This window comes from Bombus vosnesenskii, unplaced genomic scaffold (genome assembly GCF_011952255.1).
Source record: "Bombus vosnesenskii isolate JDL3184/JDL3185 unplaced genomic scaffold, Bvos_JDL3184-5_v1.1 scf7180000013267, whole genome shotgun sequence".
In the NCBI taxonomy this organism is placed as follows: domain Eukaryota; kingdom Metazoa; phylum Arthropoda; class Insecta; order Hymenoptera; family Apidae; genus Bombus; species Bombus vosnesenskii.
This window is the reverse complement of record NW_022882927.1, coordinates 5175939-5196667: the sequence shown is the minus strand read 5'-3', so window position 1 is coordinate 5196667 and position 20729 is coordinate 5175939. Positions and strand designations below refer to the sequence as shown.

At 35.6% G+C, this 20729-nt stretch overlaps 1 protein-coding gene across 1 annotated transcript in view; it reads left to right on the top strand.

Annotated features, from left to right (window-relative positions):
- Positions 1-19484, top strand: part of LOC117230769 (syndecan) — a 232181-nt gene extending 212697 nt beyond the window's left edge. The window contains exons 2-5 of the mRNA XM_033488527.1: positions 11280-11463; positions 12726-12829; positions 13533-13701; positions 14909-19484. Of these exons, the coding sequence (XP_033344418.1) occupies positions 11280-11463; positions 12726-12829; positions 13533-13701; positions 14909-15090 (639 nt within the window). The 3' untranslated portion in view covers positions 15091-19484. The remainder of the gene's footprint in view (positions 1-11279; positions 11464-12725; positions 12830-13532; positions 13702-14908) is intronic.
- The last annotated feature ends 1245 nt before the right edge of the window (positions 19485-20729 follow it).

Genomic DNA, 20729 nt, shown 5'->3' with positions numbered 1-20729 from the left:
ATAGAAAACTTTAAATATGGTAGAATGTTGAGAGAGCTGCTTCTACTTGAAAGAGTCTTTGTACCTGCTAGCTTCATATGCCTTTAGTTGCAGAGGTCTTGAATGATCTTTAGGGGCTGTCTATCGACTGGAAACCTTTGATGCAAGTCTGTCGCGTCTACAATAACACTGGAATCATCTTGGTGGAAGATTCACCTGGTGGTTGGTATTCTCCGACGAAAGAAAGGAATTTATAATAATTAATATATAATCGACCGTATAGAAAGACGGCAATATTTAACAAAAGAATTCTCCATTACCGACTTTGTCATTTTTACAACATTTCCAATAAATCGCCAATCTTTAGAAAGATAATTCTCTACCATCAAATCCACCTGAATATTCCATAAATCTTCAACTTCAACGGAAAGTAGCTTTTCACCCTCAACTGCACCCCAATTTCTCAAGAAGAATCCTCGTTTCCAGTTCTCGAAAAACAATTATTCTTCACGCTCTGTTCCCCTGGTATTTCTCGCGTCAGTCGCTATCAAATCAAGATCAGCTACTGTTCCTTATCTCGACTAACACTTCGCCACCGAATTGCCATTCCAGTCCCATCCAACCGTCCATTACTGAAGATTAAAACATGTCAGCTTCAAACTACTGTTATCCTTTTTTGTCCTCGGGCAAAGCGTCGCAGCCAGCCGGTCTGTTGCATTGTAACAGCGGTATAATTATCGCGATAATTGCCGAGACACGCGGTGTGTCCGCGCTTTATGCGTTTCGACGCATCTCCAGAAGCTCGTTAGCAAAGTGGACCGCGATTGCGGGAGTCTAGTCTGACGCGTTTCACGCGGTCTGTTTGCTTTTTTCCCTCTTACGCTACGCGTTTCTTTTTCCTTCCTGCCAACTATTACACCTTTCCATTCCCTGTCCCCTTTTTCTCTTCTTCTTTTTCCTCTTCGTGTTTTCCTTTTTTTTTTTACAACGCAGTCTCCTCTGCGGCTCCTACGGCATTCGACGCGGATTTTCTGGATTCCCCCGGGCTTTCGTTTGCTCCTTGCTCTCCTAACTTCTCTTCCTGGCTCTTCTCTTTGTTCATTCACGCATCCATGGTATTCCTGCGCGTCGAAAAGCGCCACACCTCTTCTCTTTGCCCGGGACACAATAGGAGCAAGTTTATAGCGTGCTTCTTGAATTGTTTTGTTATATTTTCCAGAGGATATCTGTACGCAGAAAGTACGCGAGAATAATGGTCTCTTAAGCGACCGGCAAAATTAATCGAGTGGTTTAGAATCGACCGATTAGAATAAAATTTGCACAAGAAAAATTTAAGTAGATGTGTTACGCCATGCGGCTTGCCATAGATCATATTCTTCACTGTCGGTCGCGGCACTATAATGTCGCGACCGACAGTGAAGAATATGATCTATGGCAAGCCGCATGGCGTAACAAGATGTTTCTGTGAATCGTAATGAAAATTAGTTCTGATAGCGTTTAATATATTTTGTAATATTAAAATTCCTCTTCTTCTTTTTTGTTAGAATTATTTCTTCTTTTTCACAGTTATTGAGATATTGAAATTCGTCTTCTTCGTTGTCACAGAACAATTATTTCTTCTCTTTAAAAATATTACGTCCAATGTATGTATTATAAAAATTCAAGTCGTTTTAGAATTCTTTTTCTTAATAGTAGATACAGATACTTTACTTCTTTTAAAATAACCAATAAATTGTAATTAATAGTAGATATTTATTTTATTTCAGAGCTGGAACTTCCTCGTTTCTAAAATTTATATTCAACTTATCACAAAGTATCGTGTATTAACATTTTCTATCTCTAACAATAAAATGATCTTTCTGTCCTTCCTCTATTATATAAAGTTCCATCTGGGTTTGTTCTCCCCTTAATTTCTTCTTCCACCCGTTACACCCAATCTTTCGACTTCGCAGCCCCTTTCCTTAATCTCCAGAGTGCAGCTGGATTTTTCCAAGCAGCAGTCGCTTCCTGTCTCCGCAGTTTCCTCCTTTTAAAGTTCACAGTCTCGGCAAGTGTTCAGAGCCAGCTGATTTTTCTTGATTTTTCCATTTCCTGGAGGATTTCGGTTTCCCTAGACTTCTTCTTCACTCCGTTTACTTCTGTCGCCGTCTTTTATTATCTTTTATCGTCTTGTTTTCCTTTCTTTTATATATTTTCTTTATTCAAGGATGCCTATCCCGCGGTTTCACAATGTCTCCGGTGATATTTTCGTTTGTTTTGTCCCGTTGAAAATTTTCATCTCGCCTTCTCCGCGACCAATTTCCTTCTTCTTGCGTGTAGATATCTTAATCTTCACTCAGTTTCCGTGTCAGCTCCTCGACATTTCGATCTCGAATATCTAGCGTGTCTCAGCGGTTCGTGAAGGTCATATCAACGCTGAAATTACCAAATAAATCAGCAAGTATCCTTTGAAACGTTGTACACAGTTGCAAATCCTTTAGCGGAGCTCCTAGTATTATGCTTCTATCAAATTATCAATGGTTCTTTAAAAAATGTTAAAAACCGATCATACAAAATTTATTAAACTTTCATCATTGCAATTTAATAAACGTTCTATCGTTAATATCGATAACGAAGGGTTACGATACTTATAACGATCATAAAAGTAACCAACAATAAAGATAAAGAGTAGGTATGCGTATTTGATCATTTGTTAATCTTTTATCATTAAGATATGTATGTAAATGTGCATATGTGCATTATATGCATACTATAAAATAGAAATCCTTTACATAAGTATAGAAAAAATGTACATATCAATAAAATAAACAATATATGCCTTTATAACGAATATACACGTACATATGTAGATTGAATGTACCATACACCAAATTATACCTGTCTTTTATTGACAAGCTTTACAATGTGCCTGCATAAAAATATTTCCAGGTAGACTGCATTAATCTAACTTTGCATGATTTTTAATATTCCATTTCCTCACATCGTTTAAAAATTAATTCAATTTAACAATTTTTTTAAATACCGGTAAACAATAACCCAACTTATTCTTTATAACCATATATACCAATTAAATATTAAAAAAGAATAAGTCTTCTAATTCATACTTTTTTCATTAAAAATATCAAACTAGCCTCTCATTAAATAAAAGATTGATGTTTGAACAGCATCGTACAGATATTACATATTATATCGTATCTCTATGCTATGCAATATATCTCTTTCTCTACTGCGAATTCGATTTCTAATTCTCATTGTTAGAGCGCATCCTTTTTCACACCGCAGTTGATGACCCCTATATCGATCTCCGTTCCGTCATCCATCTATCTCTGTCGACCGGCTCTTTGTCGACGACAACCCCTGATCTTTCTTCCCTCTTGCCCCTTTTCATTTATACTTGAATTATTTCTGCGGCGTCCTTTGATGCCAGCCGGACGTCCAGTGACAAAGGTTGCCTAGCCATGTTCGATTTTCACGGACAGGATTCGCGAAAAAAGAGCGACGGTTTTCACGATCTGTCAACAGAACATAGCTTTTCGCCGTCAAAATATTCCGCGGTCATGTCAAGTACAAATCCCTCTAATTACGATGTGAAATTTAATCGAGCATCGCGGTTCCTTGGATATTTCTCGAATTCCTAACCTAAAAAGATGCGTAACGAGAATGATTAATTATTTGCTATTGTTTCTGCAAAAGATATATTTTTAGAAGTATGCCATAAAATTTAGCTCATCCTATGCTCAATTAGCTAAAAAGTATAACCAGAAGAGCAAAATTAGAAAGGAAAGTTTAATATTTAGATTGCAAAATTAGGTTTCACAAACAAATTACATAAAAAATTATACGTGTTGGAGATTTACAAGGCATATTACTAGAAAATCTAATTGGTACCAATTGTTTCTCGTCGTAAATATAACACTGATCGAGAACATATCTAACCCTAAAATGATATTATGAGGTTGCTAGCTACGAAACGTTATGCTTTTTTTTAACAGAAATGATTTTTACAATAGAATATTGATCGTTTTATTTACCTTCTTAATCTATGTCCTAGTTTATGAAATATAACAGAGAAACAAGAATTTGATGTGCGTTTCTCTTATATTTATAAGTTTTGAAATTGTCTAAGATTAACACATATATAAATATAATATCCACATAGACATATACATATGCTACCTTTGTATCTATAGTATGTATAACGTAATATGTGTGTAATGTATATAATTCGTTGTTTGTACGAAAGTAGTTAAATGACAATCTGCAAAAGATGACAAAAATTCCACTAATATCATTCATACCTTTTGTTACTAACCTCGTTATTCTTGCTGACTGTTATTTACCATTACAAACAAATCCATTATTCACATCCGGTGTATTCGCGTACATGAAAGCAAGTCTAATAAGTTACACAGTAGTAGGAACTCGACGAATCGTTAAACGTTGTGATTCCCGATTCAAAGCAGCTCCGAAATTAACCAACACGAAATTGTATTTCATGCTGAACTAGCTAATTCCGTGGAATGGAAATGATGGCGTCTTTATCCTCGGTTACAACCAATAGGGGAGGGGGCGGTAGTGTCGATGGTCGTGTGTTGTGCACTTGACACCTTACTTTACCGACATGTCGAGGCGCGAAACGATAATCTATGTGGTTGTTTCGCGCGTTTCCACCGATTTGTTCAACCGGAAACTGTATTCGGAATTGGGAAAGTGAAACCCGATAGAAAAAGCAGCAAACAAATTCCACACCTCTCGTTATCGTCAGCTGTTAATTGAATCGACTGGTTCAGTCGAGCGATTTTAATGTCATGGAGAAACAATGAACCGCGTGTTAAGTGTTCCTATGAAAGCGACACGACTACGAATAAAAGCCAACGATGGATAACGAACGCAATTACATCTTGATGAAATAAAAAAGTTCTGACACCATCGTAAATTCTGATTGATATTTGCTTTAGTTGAAATATATAGTAATAGTAGTTTTGTATTTATTAAAAAGGATATTAGAATTTCTGTTTGAGTTTCATGGAAATGAGATTTTAAGAGCAGCTTTATCCTGATACAAGCACACATGTAATATACATACATACTTACAAAGATTCAATCGGAAGAAAGTAAATCGACTTCTTTCATTGCTGAAGGGATAGAATTTACCATGCATAGGAATATTTTGAAGGAAGTTACTGGTTGATGTATGTACATACTTTGTCCGTTTACGAATATTTCTGAACGAAATAAAAATTGAAAATCTAAAAGACAAAATAGAAGAAAACAGTGACTTTAAAGCTTCAAACGCAGCATATTCTTACAAACATATCAAGCGAGACAAAAAGGACAGTTATAGAACTCATGGAAGAGACGACAACGCCAAGCACAACTTACCGCCAAATTTTCCGGTGATACGATTCAGACACAATCTATCAAGCGTAAAACAAAATTCGAAAGCAAGCTACCACTTCGAACTACAGCCTCTTCCTTTCTTCTTTCATGCGAACACACTTATTTTCTCATTTACCCAGGTACACTTTGTCTTCCACTCTCCTTCTCGAAGTATGTATTTGCTCTGTTACGCACCTAATGAACCGTTTCTGCTCCCTTTGCCGGAGATTCGATCTCTCTCGTACCAGAACCGAACGAAATCTAATCGGTTGAAATTTCGTCCAGGAAGTTCGGCTGGAGAAGCACGCCAGACACTCCTCTGCAAGTACGAACAAGTCTTCTGCTTTCCCTGAGTAAACCAACTTCATCGGCAATCGCCCAGTTTAAATATTCTCTTGTTGCAGAAATTCCATGGTTATCAATATTTGAATCTTATTGTTACATTTTAAAAAGACACTGTTGCGTTTCATCAATGTTTTTAACATTATGAGGCTAATCTAAAATGAAATATAAATATGAAATATATTTGTGATCTCTGTAAAGCCTGTACTAAATATTTTGTAATTTCTATTTTCTTAGTTTCTATCTTTTTTCTCACTTTCTGTCTTTGTAATTTCTTTCTTCTACAATCGAGGATAAAAATACGTGAACAGGTACTAGTAGTGGAAATAAGTATGAATGAGGTTTAGTCGAGTTAATACTAGTGTTATATACCAAAGTATACTTCTACTATGTGCTCACTTATTTTTGTCCCCGACTGTATAACTTCAGACATGTTTCAAAATTTCCCAATATAATAATGACAAACAAACGTTATTACAGTGCTAATGAAACTTCACAATATTCATAAAAGGTGTCTCAATTAACGATCGAATATTTTAAGATTAGAAAGAACGCGTTTGCAATTATCCTCACCGTATTCATGCTTTGCGCATAAAGCCCGCGTGTTTTGCTTTCGACACATCGATTATTGGGAAATAATGGTCGCAATTTGAGTTTCCATTCACCTACAGCTGTCGACTGACTTGATCGACCACCAATTTTTCTGTGCTCGAACAATAATTGATTTTGCTTCCACTTCGAAAAATTGAAGGTGGAGGTTATGTTTTTCGTATATATTCGATTACTTGGTCCCCCTCGCTCCTACCAACGTAGGAATTGCATAGTTGTAGGATGTTTGATTTATTTCGTTGTACGGTATCTGTCTCGCCGGAAATTCATCGCCTTGTCGTCTTTCAAACATCCGGTGTTATCTTCTCCGTATGTAAACTATGTAAAACAAAGCAGACGTGAGAGCATGACTGACGCCGAGCAATGTATATATACTACTATATACGAACGGATCTCTAAGGAAACTGCACATGACGAGTTAAGATCCACGAATGCGGATTCAATATGAAAGATTCCGATTTTATTCAAATACGCGGTACTGGCTGTGGGAGCGCGACACATGTAGATACGTAGAGTACGTGTAGTTGCGCGCTCTGACCGAACAGGTGGATTTCAATATCCTACAGTCCTACAACGAACGAATATCGAACGGATCACCTTATCGTGCGACTTACCGTATATCTCGAACTCTATCATGTATCGACTTTGAGAATCCCTCAGCGTCTGAGTCTGCACAAAGAGATAAAAAGGAGGTAAAAAATAAAAATGCATTAACGGTTGGAAATAAAATGTAATATAGAAGATATAGAGTATATTCTTAGTATATTCCAAATGATTGATTCTTTAAACAATTTCGTACTCATAATTAAGTATGAACTAGAGTAGAGTCAGGTTAATTGATCACGTTACCTAGTTATCAAGAAAGATTTTAGGAAATTTCTAATATCTTCCTTGTGTATTACTTCTCAAGTGAGATACAAGTATCTGACAAATTTGTTTGGTTTATGTAATATCCGACACCAAAGAGTCGCTTTACCAAATTACTTCCAAAAACTGAAGGGGTTAGCAAGGGCCAGTTAAGATGGCACTACCGTATTGACCATCAGGCGGGGTAAAAAATTCGAATAAAAGTAGGGTATCTGGTGGTACGGTCCTGGCCAGGTCCTCCCGTTTTATACGTGTAAAGGAGCTATATAGCGTAGCCTGGAGCAGTGCCGTCTACAGGCCCGAGCCCGTACTACGTCAGTGCAGTCACCACTTGCCTCAAAAGCGTATCGTGTCTTATCTACCAAAAACTGCTCGATTCCCAACGTTAAAATCGAGGACACTCGTCATCACCTCCATCTACAGTCTTGTAAGTAACCTTGTAGTCCTTTGTTGATTCCGACTAAGGTCGGTCCTCATCAAAATTTATTAATTACGTTTACCGCGAAAATCGCGTAAAAAAAAGGCGGGACAAGTGGATCTCGAGAGCCTTGACCTTAGCCTTTAGTCATTTGCATGCAAACGTAGCCGCATTGTTCGCTTTTCCAGCCGCGACAATAAGATAAACGAGGGGAAAAAATAAAGGAAATAGAAAGTAAAAAAAAAACGCGTAATGCGGTAGAATGCGCGAAAGAGGTCGATAACATCGCGCGCCCGCGCAATTCTTGCGTTTCTTCCGCAGACAGCGGGCGAAAAAAGTGGAAGAGAAAGCGGATTTGTGCGTAAGGCCAGACTACGTGAAATATCGCCAGCGAAACACACCGAAAATCAACCGTGTCCCCCAGAAACAGGCTAAACCGAACAGTTACGTATAATTGTTTTGACGTGGTGAGTAGCTGGCCCAGGTCGAGGAAGAATTTCGTGTTATCGATCAGCTGCGAGGGACACGCTCGCCGATGTATCCGTACGCACAATCGCCTGCACCCGGTGCATCGGTCGCGGACGTTGCTCTTGCAACTTTGTGCAACCCTAACAATAAGTGCCGATACTTGGTGATACTGTGATTGATATAATGGTAGACAAATATTTCGATTGGTTGGTTTCAGATTCTGTAAAATAATCTCAGGTTAGTGTATGGAAATTGTGGTCCAAGGTTATACTAGAAAATTCTTTGAGTAGATTCTACCGTCATAACGCCCTCTTACATATTTGAATTTAATGTTATTAAATGCTGAAGTGGAATATTAATGCAATTTTACGAGCTACTAGTTACCAATACTACTAAATTCACTTGTATAATATCTAATAATAACAAATGGTAGTAAAAGAAACGAATAAAATTTTACAAGTAATTTTTACAAATTACAAGCTACATATTCTATTTGATGTAAAAGTATAAAATCGTCTATGACTTGCACATTGTAATTTCAAAATTCATTAATATTGTTAATTAGTGAATTATTACATAAGAGAGCAGTTTGATCCATTCACTGGATTGTCGCTTTAAAATCGTACCTATGCATGAAATCAGTCATGAAAAGGACTAATATATTTCGTTATCGATTTTAATTTTATAGTATTCATATAGTAATCCCGGGTATTTCTGCATTGTGAATGCTCGATTTAATTCTATGTAATATAGAATAATTCAAAATTTAATAAAGTAGTGATCGTTCGAAAGTAAAATTAAGATGAATATCTTTAAAATGATTACATATTATACGTATCCACCTAATAATCTTTTTAATGTTCACATTCTCAAGCAGCATATAATTTTGTTTATAACAGTTTCTCTTTTCCATCATTTATTTTGCTTACCTTCCGCCGTCAAAACAGTCTGCACGATTATTACACACTTCGGAATTAAATCTTCGAGGAATTTCATGTTTCCCCTTCTTTCAGTCAGCGCTACCAGGTCGGTATGTCACAACTGTGGCGAAATCCACGATATTTTCAGTTGAGAAAGTAAAAAGGTGGTCGCTATAAAATTGAAATTATTCGCAAACACTGAAACCGAAAGTTTTTATACTTTGTATCATTGCACAATTTCGCTCTCTGTTATCTACTATTTACATAATCGTACAATTGTATAATCTCTTAACGTTCAAATATGCTTTCTACGATAAGTGAGATATAAATATTTATTTTAGAAAATAATGAAAGGTAATAGAAAAAAATAAGAAAGTAATAGAAGCTAATACAGATTATATCATCGATCAAATAATTGTCAATTTCTATAATAACAAAATTGTCGATTGCAATAAAATAAAAACGAATTAAAATGACCAATAAACGAATAACTTTTCGATCGGGAATCTATTGTACGATCGAATACGTGTTATAATACTCCGCTGCATTCAACAAATGCTCTTTTCAGTAGCTGAACGGCCAGTCTATGTAAACACGGACGTACCAGATGGCTGCTTCGCAGCGGCTGTGATTAGTTTCTTTTAGTAACGTTCGAAATTTCGGAATTCGAGAGTTTGGTTGAATGCTCGTTCCTATTTGATTGTACAACGTGTATGTAAACGTTGCATTCTGTATGCACACTTGTGTTTCTCTTTCAATCGATTGTTCCCCGCTGTGTCACTGTTTCCAAGAGATACAGCGATTCAGTGGACTATTTTGATTACTTAGAAAGGAAAGAGGAGAAAAAGCTCATCGATAGCTGATCGAAGACCACACGAAAAAGGTATAAGTCCATTTTTGTTGATTTTGTTACTTTTACACCACTTGGTACCTGGAAAGGGATATTTTAATACGAAATTATCGAGGAAGAGGATAGTCTGATAAAAATTCGAAGAAGTCTTTTAAAAATGGGTGCTAAAGCCACAATGTGTTTTATTATTTATCTATTATCTTATTATTTTGAGATAAATAAGAACATGTAATTAATTTCTATTATTAGCTAGGAGACAATGGTAGAATATAAAAATTTATCATGTAATTTCTTATTATGTGAATTAATTTCAGTTCGTTGAAAAAATATTTGTTTGAAATGAATAGATGGAAGACACATCGCTAATCGATCAGGGAACAATCACGATAATCGCATCATTTATTATTCTGGACTTTATTGCACGTCACTGTAGCATTCCACTAACGTTGAGTAACCGGAAACCACCGCTTGAAGTTTCCTTGACGTGTTCCGCAGGCTTACTGTTATTAATCATTGCGTTCAGCAATGTTTTATTTTATATCGATCTTATTATATCTCATTATCGCCATATTATTACAATTCTAATTATTCTTAATATTACAATTCTATTGCCTTAGTTGTGGTAAAGTGTTTCATTGTTAACTCAATGTGGATGGTACTATGGGTGAATTTTCACACTCACTGTCAGATTATAATTATTTCTTCTTAATTAGAAATAAAATAAAAACTACATTTTCTTCAAAACGCTCACTTATTCGTAGACAAATATAAAATACAGGAAAATACAGAAAAAAGATACTTATGGAATGGTACGTTATAAAGATAATACGAGACTTCTTATCATAGTTTTCAATTTGTAGTTCTTCCACTCGTGGTACCAATTAGGGTTTAATGTGAAAAAATCATTAAAATAGAAAAATATCCGATGGAATAGTTTTAAGTGGCTCTTGTTTAACTCGCTGTAAGGCCGTGTTATACAAATGGTTGAAGCATGGGATACGAAAATGGCATGTTCCTTTTTGTACCTTTTTCTTGTTAGACACGATGTTCTACGTTAAAGAGCCACATAAAGAACAAAATCGGGTTTTCACGACATCGGCGTTGCGTAGGGTAACTCGATAGCAGAACAGACGAGCTTGTCTACAGGAATGGATTCTATTTGGGGGCACAAAGAGTGTCGTCCAAGTATAAAAAGGGTCCAGGAAAGAGACTAAACGAACCTGTCCATATGGTTTCGTTATAGAACACAGATCCCCTGTGTTTTTCTCGTTTTCACTTTCTTCGTGATCCTTTAATCTTCTGCCTATACAAGAAATTTATGTACTCTTAAAATATTGTTTCACACTAGAGGCATATTAAATAAAATAAGATTGTTCTAAGTTTTTTCTATAATTATCAGGAAGATACTTAAATAGAAGAGTAAAAAATTTTGTTCTTTTTATTGCAGAAGGATCAAAACGAAAAAGAGAGGACAGCGGGAGGAAGTTCGACGTACAACACGTCGGACGACATCTATTTGGACGACCAGGAGTTTTTAGAGGGATCTGGTCGAGGAGGCAGCGAAGGTCGCGATACTGAAGCATCCGGAAGTGGCCTTGGACCGGACGACGAGGACGGCGACGACGATCACGGTGAATATATTTTTTATTTATTTATTTCTTACTTTGTCAATGGACTGTGAACATTTACGCAAATTTATAATTTTATTAATACAACTAAAAGAATAAGACCTAAAGAGAAATTTGTTCCATTCATTAAACATTATACTTTGGATATTTTCTATTTGCATGTAATATATTTTATTATATGCATTCTATATATTTGAATCTTTTAATTTTCCATAGACGCATAAAAATCTGTAATCTATTTATTAGTTCTCGTCCTTCAGGATATAACAAGACGACAAAAATGTAGATATTTTATAGCTATCAAAGTTTCATTGAAAAAAAGTGTGATACTAATCATTAACTTCGGTGTTATAGGAAGTGCAATCACTCCAATAGAATTGTTCTAATAGAATTGTCACTCCGAGAAATATGGAGAAGTAGAACAATTATTTTTTAATTCTTCATCACAAAAGTTCCGAGAAATTCGATATCGATAAACTTCAGATCAGACTAGGACGTAATTACCTTTCATTGTGAGTATTTCAGTTTAGAGACAAATTAAAAAAAAAAAAAAAAAAAGACATTGGAGTATTTGGGCTGCGAAACAATCGAGCATCATCCCGGCTTTTTTCAAAAAGCTACTCATCCGTGCGAATTCCATCGACGATCGAAAAGCACCACCCAGAGATCGACGGCACCGAAGAGTTCACGTCCTTCTATTTTGCTGAAAATTTTTCAATAAAAGCGTGGCTCGCGGAATGCATTGTATGCGGCACACCAACGGTGCGCGTCACGCGATTCCCAGAAACGTTTCCTCTTTTTTGTCTCCATTTTTCAAAATTGCCAAGCTGGAAACGCTTCACGTTTTATCGTTTTCCCATTCAAATCCCTCGATCGTTCCAATGATCATCTTTGACCATCAAAAGTACTGGGAAAAAGTGACGCACAATTTTTTTATTACTCACATATTTGGTATTCCTTTGCCATTGTTACGTTTAGAATGCGGATTTTTATGCAAACTTATATTTTTCTTAAAGAAATTAAAGATATTTACTTCGCTCACTGAGTGCAAATACTTTAGATATTTTACATATTTTTGCATTTATATATTTTGATAAATAAATAAAGGCAAAAATGCATGAACATCCACAGTATAATTGAATGCGGTTGCAATTTCTTGCTCTTGCTTTTTATTTAATTGGCAAGATAATTGCTTATAGTCTTTTATTTAGAATATTTAACGGTAATATAAGGAGCCAATTACTGTTTCCTCTTTTCGCTTACAGATTTTAATACCAACAACAGGATAGAACCGCCTCCTCAAAGGCCGGTAGACCAACCAAAAGTACCATACTCCGTCAACGAACCAAGTGTTAAAACTAAGGAACAGGTGAATATGGCTGAAGTTTTTATGATTAATTACAAACTCCTATCAAGGTGTCTTTGCAAGATTAAAAATCTTCTAATTTATTATTATAGTTCCTAAACTATTACATCGCCCACCTTTCTAAACTTATCAAATTTATCATATTACAAATGGAAATTTCATACACTATCAAAAAATAAAATACAAAGTAATTAATCAAAACAGTACATAATATATCATCATGCGAAAATGTGTATTTTAATCTACTGCGATTCTTTGACTTTTATATTTCAATTTCACCCTTGTTTTAATGAATAAGAGAACTTTTAATATCTCAAAGGAGAGTTTAGCATAAAATGCAAACAAGAAATTAATAACGATTCTATCATTTTTTTTTTTTTTTTCAATTGAAAAGATCTGTTGACAATAGAGAAACGAAACATAGTGAAAATGACTCAAAGAACGTAGCAGGTTTAAGTGTTATTTTGTTATAATTAGTGTAATGAAATACTATCCGACACTTACGGTTCACTATAACCCACACTGTCATTCATTGATCCTTTTAACAATGAAAAGATACACCTTCTCTCCCCCAATTTTACGCAAAGGGAAAGCCCACCGAGACGCGTGGACGTTAAGGCGGGTTATTAGATTTGTTCGAAAACACACGTCCTGGCGAGCCTGCGAATTAAATGGATTAAACTGATTAAGCGGTGTACCATTGCAGACGATCATCGAGCCCGTAAACCGACCCGACAACGAGGTCGATGTAATCGAGCCCTTAGATGTCGAGGACGACTCGGAAAGCACCGACGACCACCACGACGTATACATCATGAACCCGAAACACGAGGACCGTGCCAGCTCTTTCTTTGCTCAGCCAGGTGTGCTGGCAGGTAAGTCTATCTTTCTCATGCTCTTGTAACTGGTTTTACAATTGTAAGCAGCCAAGAATGAAATATATAAGCGTACATTATTCGTGGTTAAGAACTTGAGAGATTGTTTTAATGTCAGCTTTTTAACTACTTTTTAGTTTTTATTTGAATAACTGTATAAATTTAAATAAGAGAACTTTCAAATACATTATTGTAATATTATAAATTATATTAAATCTTATATTATATTAATATTAATTAGCTATTAGATTACTTTTCTTCATAATTTTTAATTACATAAAGTAGCGAGAATTTTAGTTTATAACTACTGGACTAAAAATTATGTTTAAATTTGAATTAAAGCTTCTTTCAAATCTTCTTCCAATTTTGGAATATTTCATTTGGAAGTTCCATATTTTTCCCAAATAATGAGTACAGAAATGCATGCAGTATTGCTAGCATTATATATCCAGAACTTTTCATTCTCAAATTTTTGCTGTACGCAAGTGAAATAATTAAATATACCATTGTACGATTAATCGTGATAGAATTCGCTAAACGCAGTCGCTTTGAACATCAGAATCCGGGTTTACAGAACCGAAACTACGCGAGAGGGTCGCATTATTTATTAACGCGTTGCCTCAATATTAAATTCGAAGTATAAGGGCAATACGCGGATCAACATTCCATGGAAACGGTATTTATTCAGGAGAACTCGGTAATTCCGACGAAATTCTGGGTTAAGTTAACTTATCAGCAGCTACGCATAATAAATGCCCTACATAATTAACATCCTGAATGGTTTAACGTCGCTGAATAATGAATTGATCCTGCTTGTACGGCTACCTAAGATATTTTAGATTTGAGACGCTCTTTAAAGTCAGTTAAAACTAGATTTACTATCATAAAGAAATAAACTAGAAAACAATCAAAATAGTATTTTGAGAAAGTTAACAGAGGGGAAAAAATAGATAAATAGGTTTGGAGTATCTGATCTTAAAATTCGAGGAACTTATTAAAATACTATTTGTTAATTTGTAAATGTTGCACACAGATATTTTCATATAAACAGCTATTATAATTACTTAATTAAATCACTTACTCTGACCCTAATTCATCAGCTTATAAATGTAAGCATAATATTAAACAATCCTCTATATATTTTATATAACTTTTATCTAATTTATTTGTTTAATATTCTATACTAATCAAAATTCATCTTTTGCAGCGGTGATTGGTGGAGCGGTAGTTGGCCTGCTTTGCGCAATCCTGGTGGTAATGTTCATCGTGTATAGGATGCGCAAGAAGGACGAGGGCTCGTACGCCCTGGATGAGCCAAGAAGATCACCAGCGGCGCAGGCGTTCCCTAAGCCCGGTGCGCCGCATCACAATCGAGAATTCTACGCTTGAGGCGACAAAGCTTATCTGGCTTTGGCACCGCCCAGTTTTGTCCCACGATACCATGCTGAGAAAGACGATGTCCTTCAACCGAATTAAGCGCCACCGCCGACGATACGATACATCCGGAATCTCCCACGAGGATCTTGCGAAACACCTCGTTCACTGACCACAGAGAGACTTCCTTCACGTCGGGGACAAGCCAACCACCTTAATCTCTTTCTGACCTTTCGATCAAAGATTTGCCCAATACTCCTGTTTCCTTTCATGTAAACGCGCCTTCATTCTCTTAATGATCTGTTCGTTTCGATAATATTCTGCGTTTTATCATAGGCGCCTGTCCTTTTTTTCATTTTGAACCGATCACTTTCTGAGGTGGAACCTCCCTTAACCCCACAGCACTCTATTTTCCTACTCGTGTGCCCCCTCACGCTGCGAGTAGTCTCCTGGGTTAAGCATTAGTCCACCTCCGAGAGTAGAAGGTAGAAACGTAGAATCGTAGAATGGTTTTGACTTAACTTATTTTATACTTTCGTACGAAGTCGGTGTTCATTGTTGGATGTTTGTCTTTCTTCCGTAACTATCGTGTGCTGATAGAACTAGAGAGAGAGGGCGATGACTGATGAACCGCCCCGTCGTGAGTACTCGTCGGCAAGGTCGCGCCAATTCCAGATGCATTTACACAACGTGTATTTCAAAGCGTATGCGTATCCAGGCGTACGTATACGCCTCCCTGTACAGGACTGAGAGCGCGAAAATTCGTGGGCGATAAACGCTGCTGGTATGTCGTTAATCATTCTGGCTCGGTGGAAGGAGGGAAAGGAAGAAGGATCGTTGCGCCACCGTGATTTCTCTTCGACGCCAATCCCTTGAACCACGACCTCGTTTATCAGCGTTTCCTCTGCTGTTCTCCCCTTAGTTTTTTTCTCCCTTCTTTGTTTTTCATCCACTTTCTTCTTGTTTTCTATTTAATGATCGTATTCCAGATTTGCAGAAACGTTTTTAACAGTATGACCGCACAAGGGACTTTGATCCATTGTCGCATTTCCCATTTCTCGAGTCCGGTTCTATGGAATTGCAATGCCCATTACAATCGCTAGAGGAAAACTACTCTATAAAATATGAGATCGTCCTTGTTTTTTAAGGTTTATTTCTGTCTTAGAAATTCTGTAACTTATTTTAATCGCTAGGTTGAGAGTAATAGAATTATAATAATAGTAAGAAAAATAAAAAATTAGGAAATAGGCGATGACTATTCGGGGAAAGTGATAGGTAAAGACGCTAAAAATAACTTAAGGTTCTTAATTTTTTAAAAATCATTAATATACCTAGATATGTCGTAGGATAATTAAATAGATAATCCAGTAAGTTAAATGGATTGTTTATAATAAATGACTATAACGTGTTTGCATTTTGGCGAAGGCAAACAACGTTAACCATTAATTAAAAGAAAATTTAGAGGAAATTGAGTACATATTAAATCGATTAATTTAAATTAGGTACGTATTCAAATGTTTGTATGTTAAATCACGTTAATCGTACAATTTATCTCCTAATCTTACATATCGGTATTTGGTCACATCAGATCGATTTGCAGTTCAATCTTTCTCCTGTTTTTTCTAATATACATATATAGTTCTTCATTGAACGTCATATGGCACAAATATAGTCGCAATGTTTTCCTAATAAGATACTTCTCTAATATATATGACAATTATTTATTTCTGAGTTACTAACATAAAATCGATATCTCCGTGAATAATTAGACTTAAAATTCCATATGATAGTTCCAATCTTAATCTCGAGATTTTTATTGTATTTATTCGTCGAACGTGTGAATTATTTAAATTATTGATTCACTTACGAAAACTCCCAAAAACCAGTAGTGTGAATCCTAATTTAAAATCAGAGAATCTGTTTTATTAATAAAACGCATGTTTCATTAGGCTCATGATAAGAGTTAAGCCGAAGCCGCCAGGCGAATATGTCTTCGTCGAACGCGATTGTATCGATTGCCATGCACTTACGATTAATGGATAAAAAACTAGGCGTGCCATTTTAAGCCACCTTAAGTGACGACGTTCTCCACAACCGATTGGTCGATCTTCCGTGAGAGCGAAACGAACGATATTTGTGAAAGAAGAGATTCACTTATCGATCGCATTTTATCAATAAATTGAGCACAACGTATCCTCACGATCATTCCCTTCTTCCACCTTAAGGAAACTAAGAAACATTTTGTATCTTAAGGAGAGAAAAAGCTTCTTCTGCTAGTCGAGAGAGATTCTATTTGCCATGGACAAAAAAAGAAAAAACAAAGAAAGACGTTTAAATTTGCTGCGTGTACGCAAGGACGTCACATCTTCCGATCTTGAAAGAAACACACGTACGTACACGCATAGATTTATATACGTAAACACGATTTTCATCTCCGACTACAAAGAGACACGCGTATGCCATATTGAAAAACGAAGTTAAAAAAAAAAAAAGAAAGAAAATGATATGAAAATGAAAGGTACACACGCAGACACACACACGTACAAGTGTATATCTATTTGTTCCAAGATTTTCATCCGCGGTATTTATCCTATGGACGATCAGCATCGCGAAATACGTTGTAATAATTTATTAACTTTTTCACGTAGGACCAAGCGACTCCCCTTTCTTCCCCTATCTCCACCTCCTAACTTTCCTGTACATTTTCCTTTTAATTTCCCCTCCTTCATACTTCCGGTGATCCTGTAAATCGTTAACTGTCTCTCCACAGTTATTTGAGATTTTTTCGGCGTCTCGTTCGCCTCTTTCCAGGTAGAACGCAATCAATGTTTTAATCGTCAGACTATAACGTTAAAATTGTCTATTTTATATATGATTTTGTTAGATGAAATTGTTAGCCAGAGGATATATTTGATTATACTACTGATTGAGAGAAGAGGATTGTTAAAAGAAAAGAAACAAAAAGAATTATTCAGGAAATAGCGAATTAAACGATATCATTGTAACGTTATTATTATTATTATTATTAATACTATTGAAACATAGCGTTAATAGTCTGAATTCTTAATCGCGCCATTTAGAATACATTGTTCCACCATGTTCCCTCCACTTTCGAATGATAACAATTTGTAGGATCTAGCGCTATCTTTTACTAACCTGTTAGATCGCGATATTAATTGACGTTAAATCTTTCCGATGAAGAAATATGAATGTCAAATAATTTCTACACTTGGTAAAATAATCTTATATATACGATGTTACAGCTTTGATAATATCTTATATATAACGTTATGTCATTATTATACCCTGTGCAATAATAATATGAATTTTACGTACACTAGCCGTTGCATTTATTATCGCCCGAATCGACCAATACAAATAAAATAAAGCAACGATCGTTTAAAACAAGCAGAATCTGACGCCAGAAGTATTGAAAATATCAAAGAAATTAATTTGTAGTGGACAAAAAGAAAATAGCGAACACAGAGAAATTTCTATTTTCTCATGTAAATAAATAAAAAATTATTAGGATCCTATTTTTTAACGTGCGAAAGTTTTATTTAAGCAGTAAGATGACCATAAATCTGTGTTCTACCTGCGTAGGAGGAACACGGGCGCCATTTTTATAAAGTCCGATGTGTCGGGTTAAAACTAAAATATATCATGTCGATACTGCCATGTACTAATTACATAAGAAACACCAATTGCCTACGATAACTCTGGTAATTTCCTTTTTTCGCCATGGCGATTTTTCCCCGGATGTTTTTCATAGTTAATTCGTTGCTAATCTATGCTTTGTCTCGTCTCACGTCGAAACGACCATTGAACGTTACGGGCGAAGCGTTTAAATTTAATCGACGTATTTATAGCCGATGTCTCTGGAAGCGATTTTCTTTGAACTGCTTGTAAGGAAAATAAAATACGAATGAAAGTCGTACGTTGGTCGTGAATCATGGAAATTATTTCTTGCGACGTCGATTTATATGTTTTCAGGTATCGCGTGTTCTTTTCATTGAGACGACTCCGATAATTCCATCGATTAGCGCATTTCGATAATGGGCGCTCGTTGCTTCTAAATCGATCTTATCGATTTGTAAAATGGCTGGAAGCTATTTTTTAAGTTTATTTATATAATAAAGTATCTAAACGTCTCTACACGCACGATACTGTAACAGGTAGTAATAAAACAGAATAAGTGTATTGATAGGGTCGACTTGGAAGACGGAACTATCTAAGTAAGCGGCTGTTCGATGTACAGGTTATGTGAGAAGCAAAGATCACAAATAAATATCGATATCTAAGCAAAAGTCATGAAAGCTGTCTGAAGAGTTACGATACGATAACGTGTTGGAAAAAAAAAATGATTGTGTTTAGGGTAAGTTACTTGCAATAAATAGAATGGAAATTAATTCTCTCTTCTATTTCTCCCAAGATTAGTGGAATACTACCGCAGTACCTAAAAATCAATCGTGCAGTATATATACAAATTTTATGCTTTGCCTTTAATTCGAAAATCGTTTGAAAGGAAATTTATCCTTGTTGTATTAATAAAAACGTCGTAATTTTATTATCAAAATTAGTCAAAATAACTAATTGTAAGTATGCCATCCGTGTTTTCCCACGTCGAACCGGTTCTACCAATTTTTAGATACATATTCCGTTTCTTCGCCTTTTGGAAACATCTTCATTCCCCTTATCCTCTCCTCTCTTTCTATTCGACATTTCTCTCTCGAGAATTTCTTCTCCTCTCCTGGCACTGACGAAAAGGAATCTGGAGATCGAATCATAATCTTTATTGTAATAATAATCGTACGCAACATAGACAAAGGATTGTTTGTTAGATAGTAATTAATCCTCCGTGCGGTGATGCGAACAAACGCGAAACTGTTGTTTTTTTAATGAACAAAAATTTTGAGTTTCTTCCTTCCACGAATGTGAATATTTATAAATAAAATGTAATTTATTGAAAAAGAAAATTAGACATTTTTTATCTATCTTTATCATTTACTGATATATAATCTATTAAAGAAAAAAATATTCTGTTCGTGAATGACGAAGAAATGTCTTTACAGAAGCTTGCATTTAGACGCGATTGAAAGAACACATTATATTCGACGCGAGAACCCTAGACAACAAAAGGAACGAAAGTAAAAAATGCGCGTTGCATTTCCACGTGGCTCATTTAATACTTGAAATGCGCCGTCTATGTTCTATGCGACGAGAAATATAATTGTAATGAGATCTTATTTTATAAGAGGATGTATTCCGTAAAAAAATGCTATCCTAGTAATGAGAAGTCTGTCTAAAGCTAGACAAAGATCCCATAGGCCAGGTGGACAAATGAATAATAATTTTAAAAGTGAATATAATTAATATTTAATGATAACGATAATTAACAATATTATTTTTTAAGAATGCGTATTGTCTAACCTCCGCTCCTCCCCTTCTGGATCGCCCTCGAGGATCCATGAAATATATATTACATATATGTGTATATATACTCGTGGTCAGTGCACACATATATAAGTATATACATGTATATGTATTTGTTTTTAAAAAAAAAATAATCGCTCGCCGGTGAAACAATAAATTATAGTTTTTTCTTTTCTACTGTTTTACATTCTTGGTCTACGTATACACACGAGTATGACGAT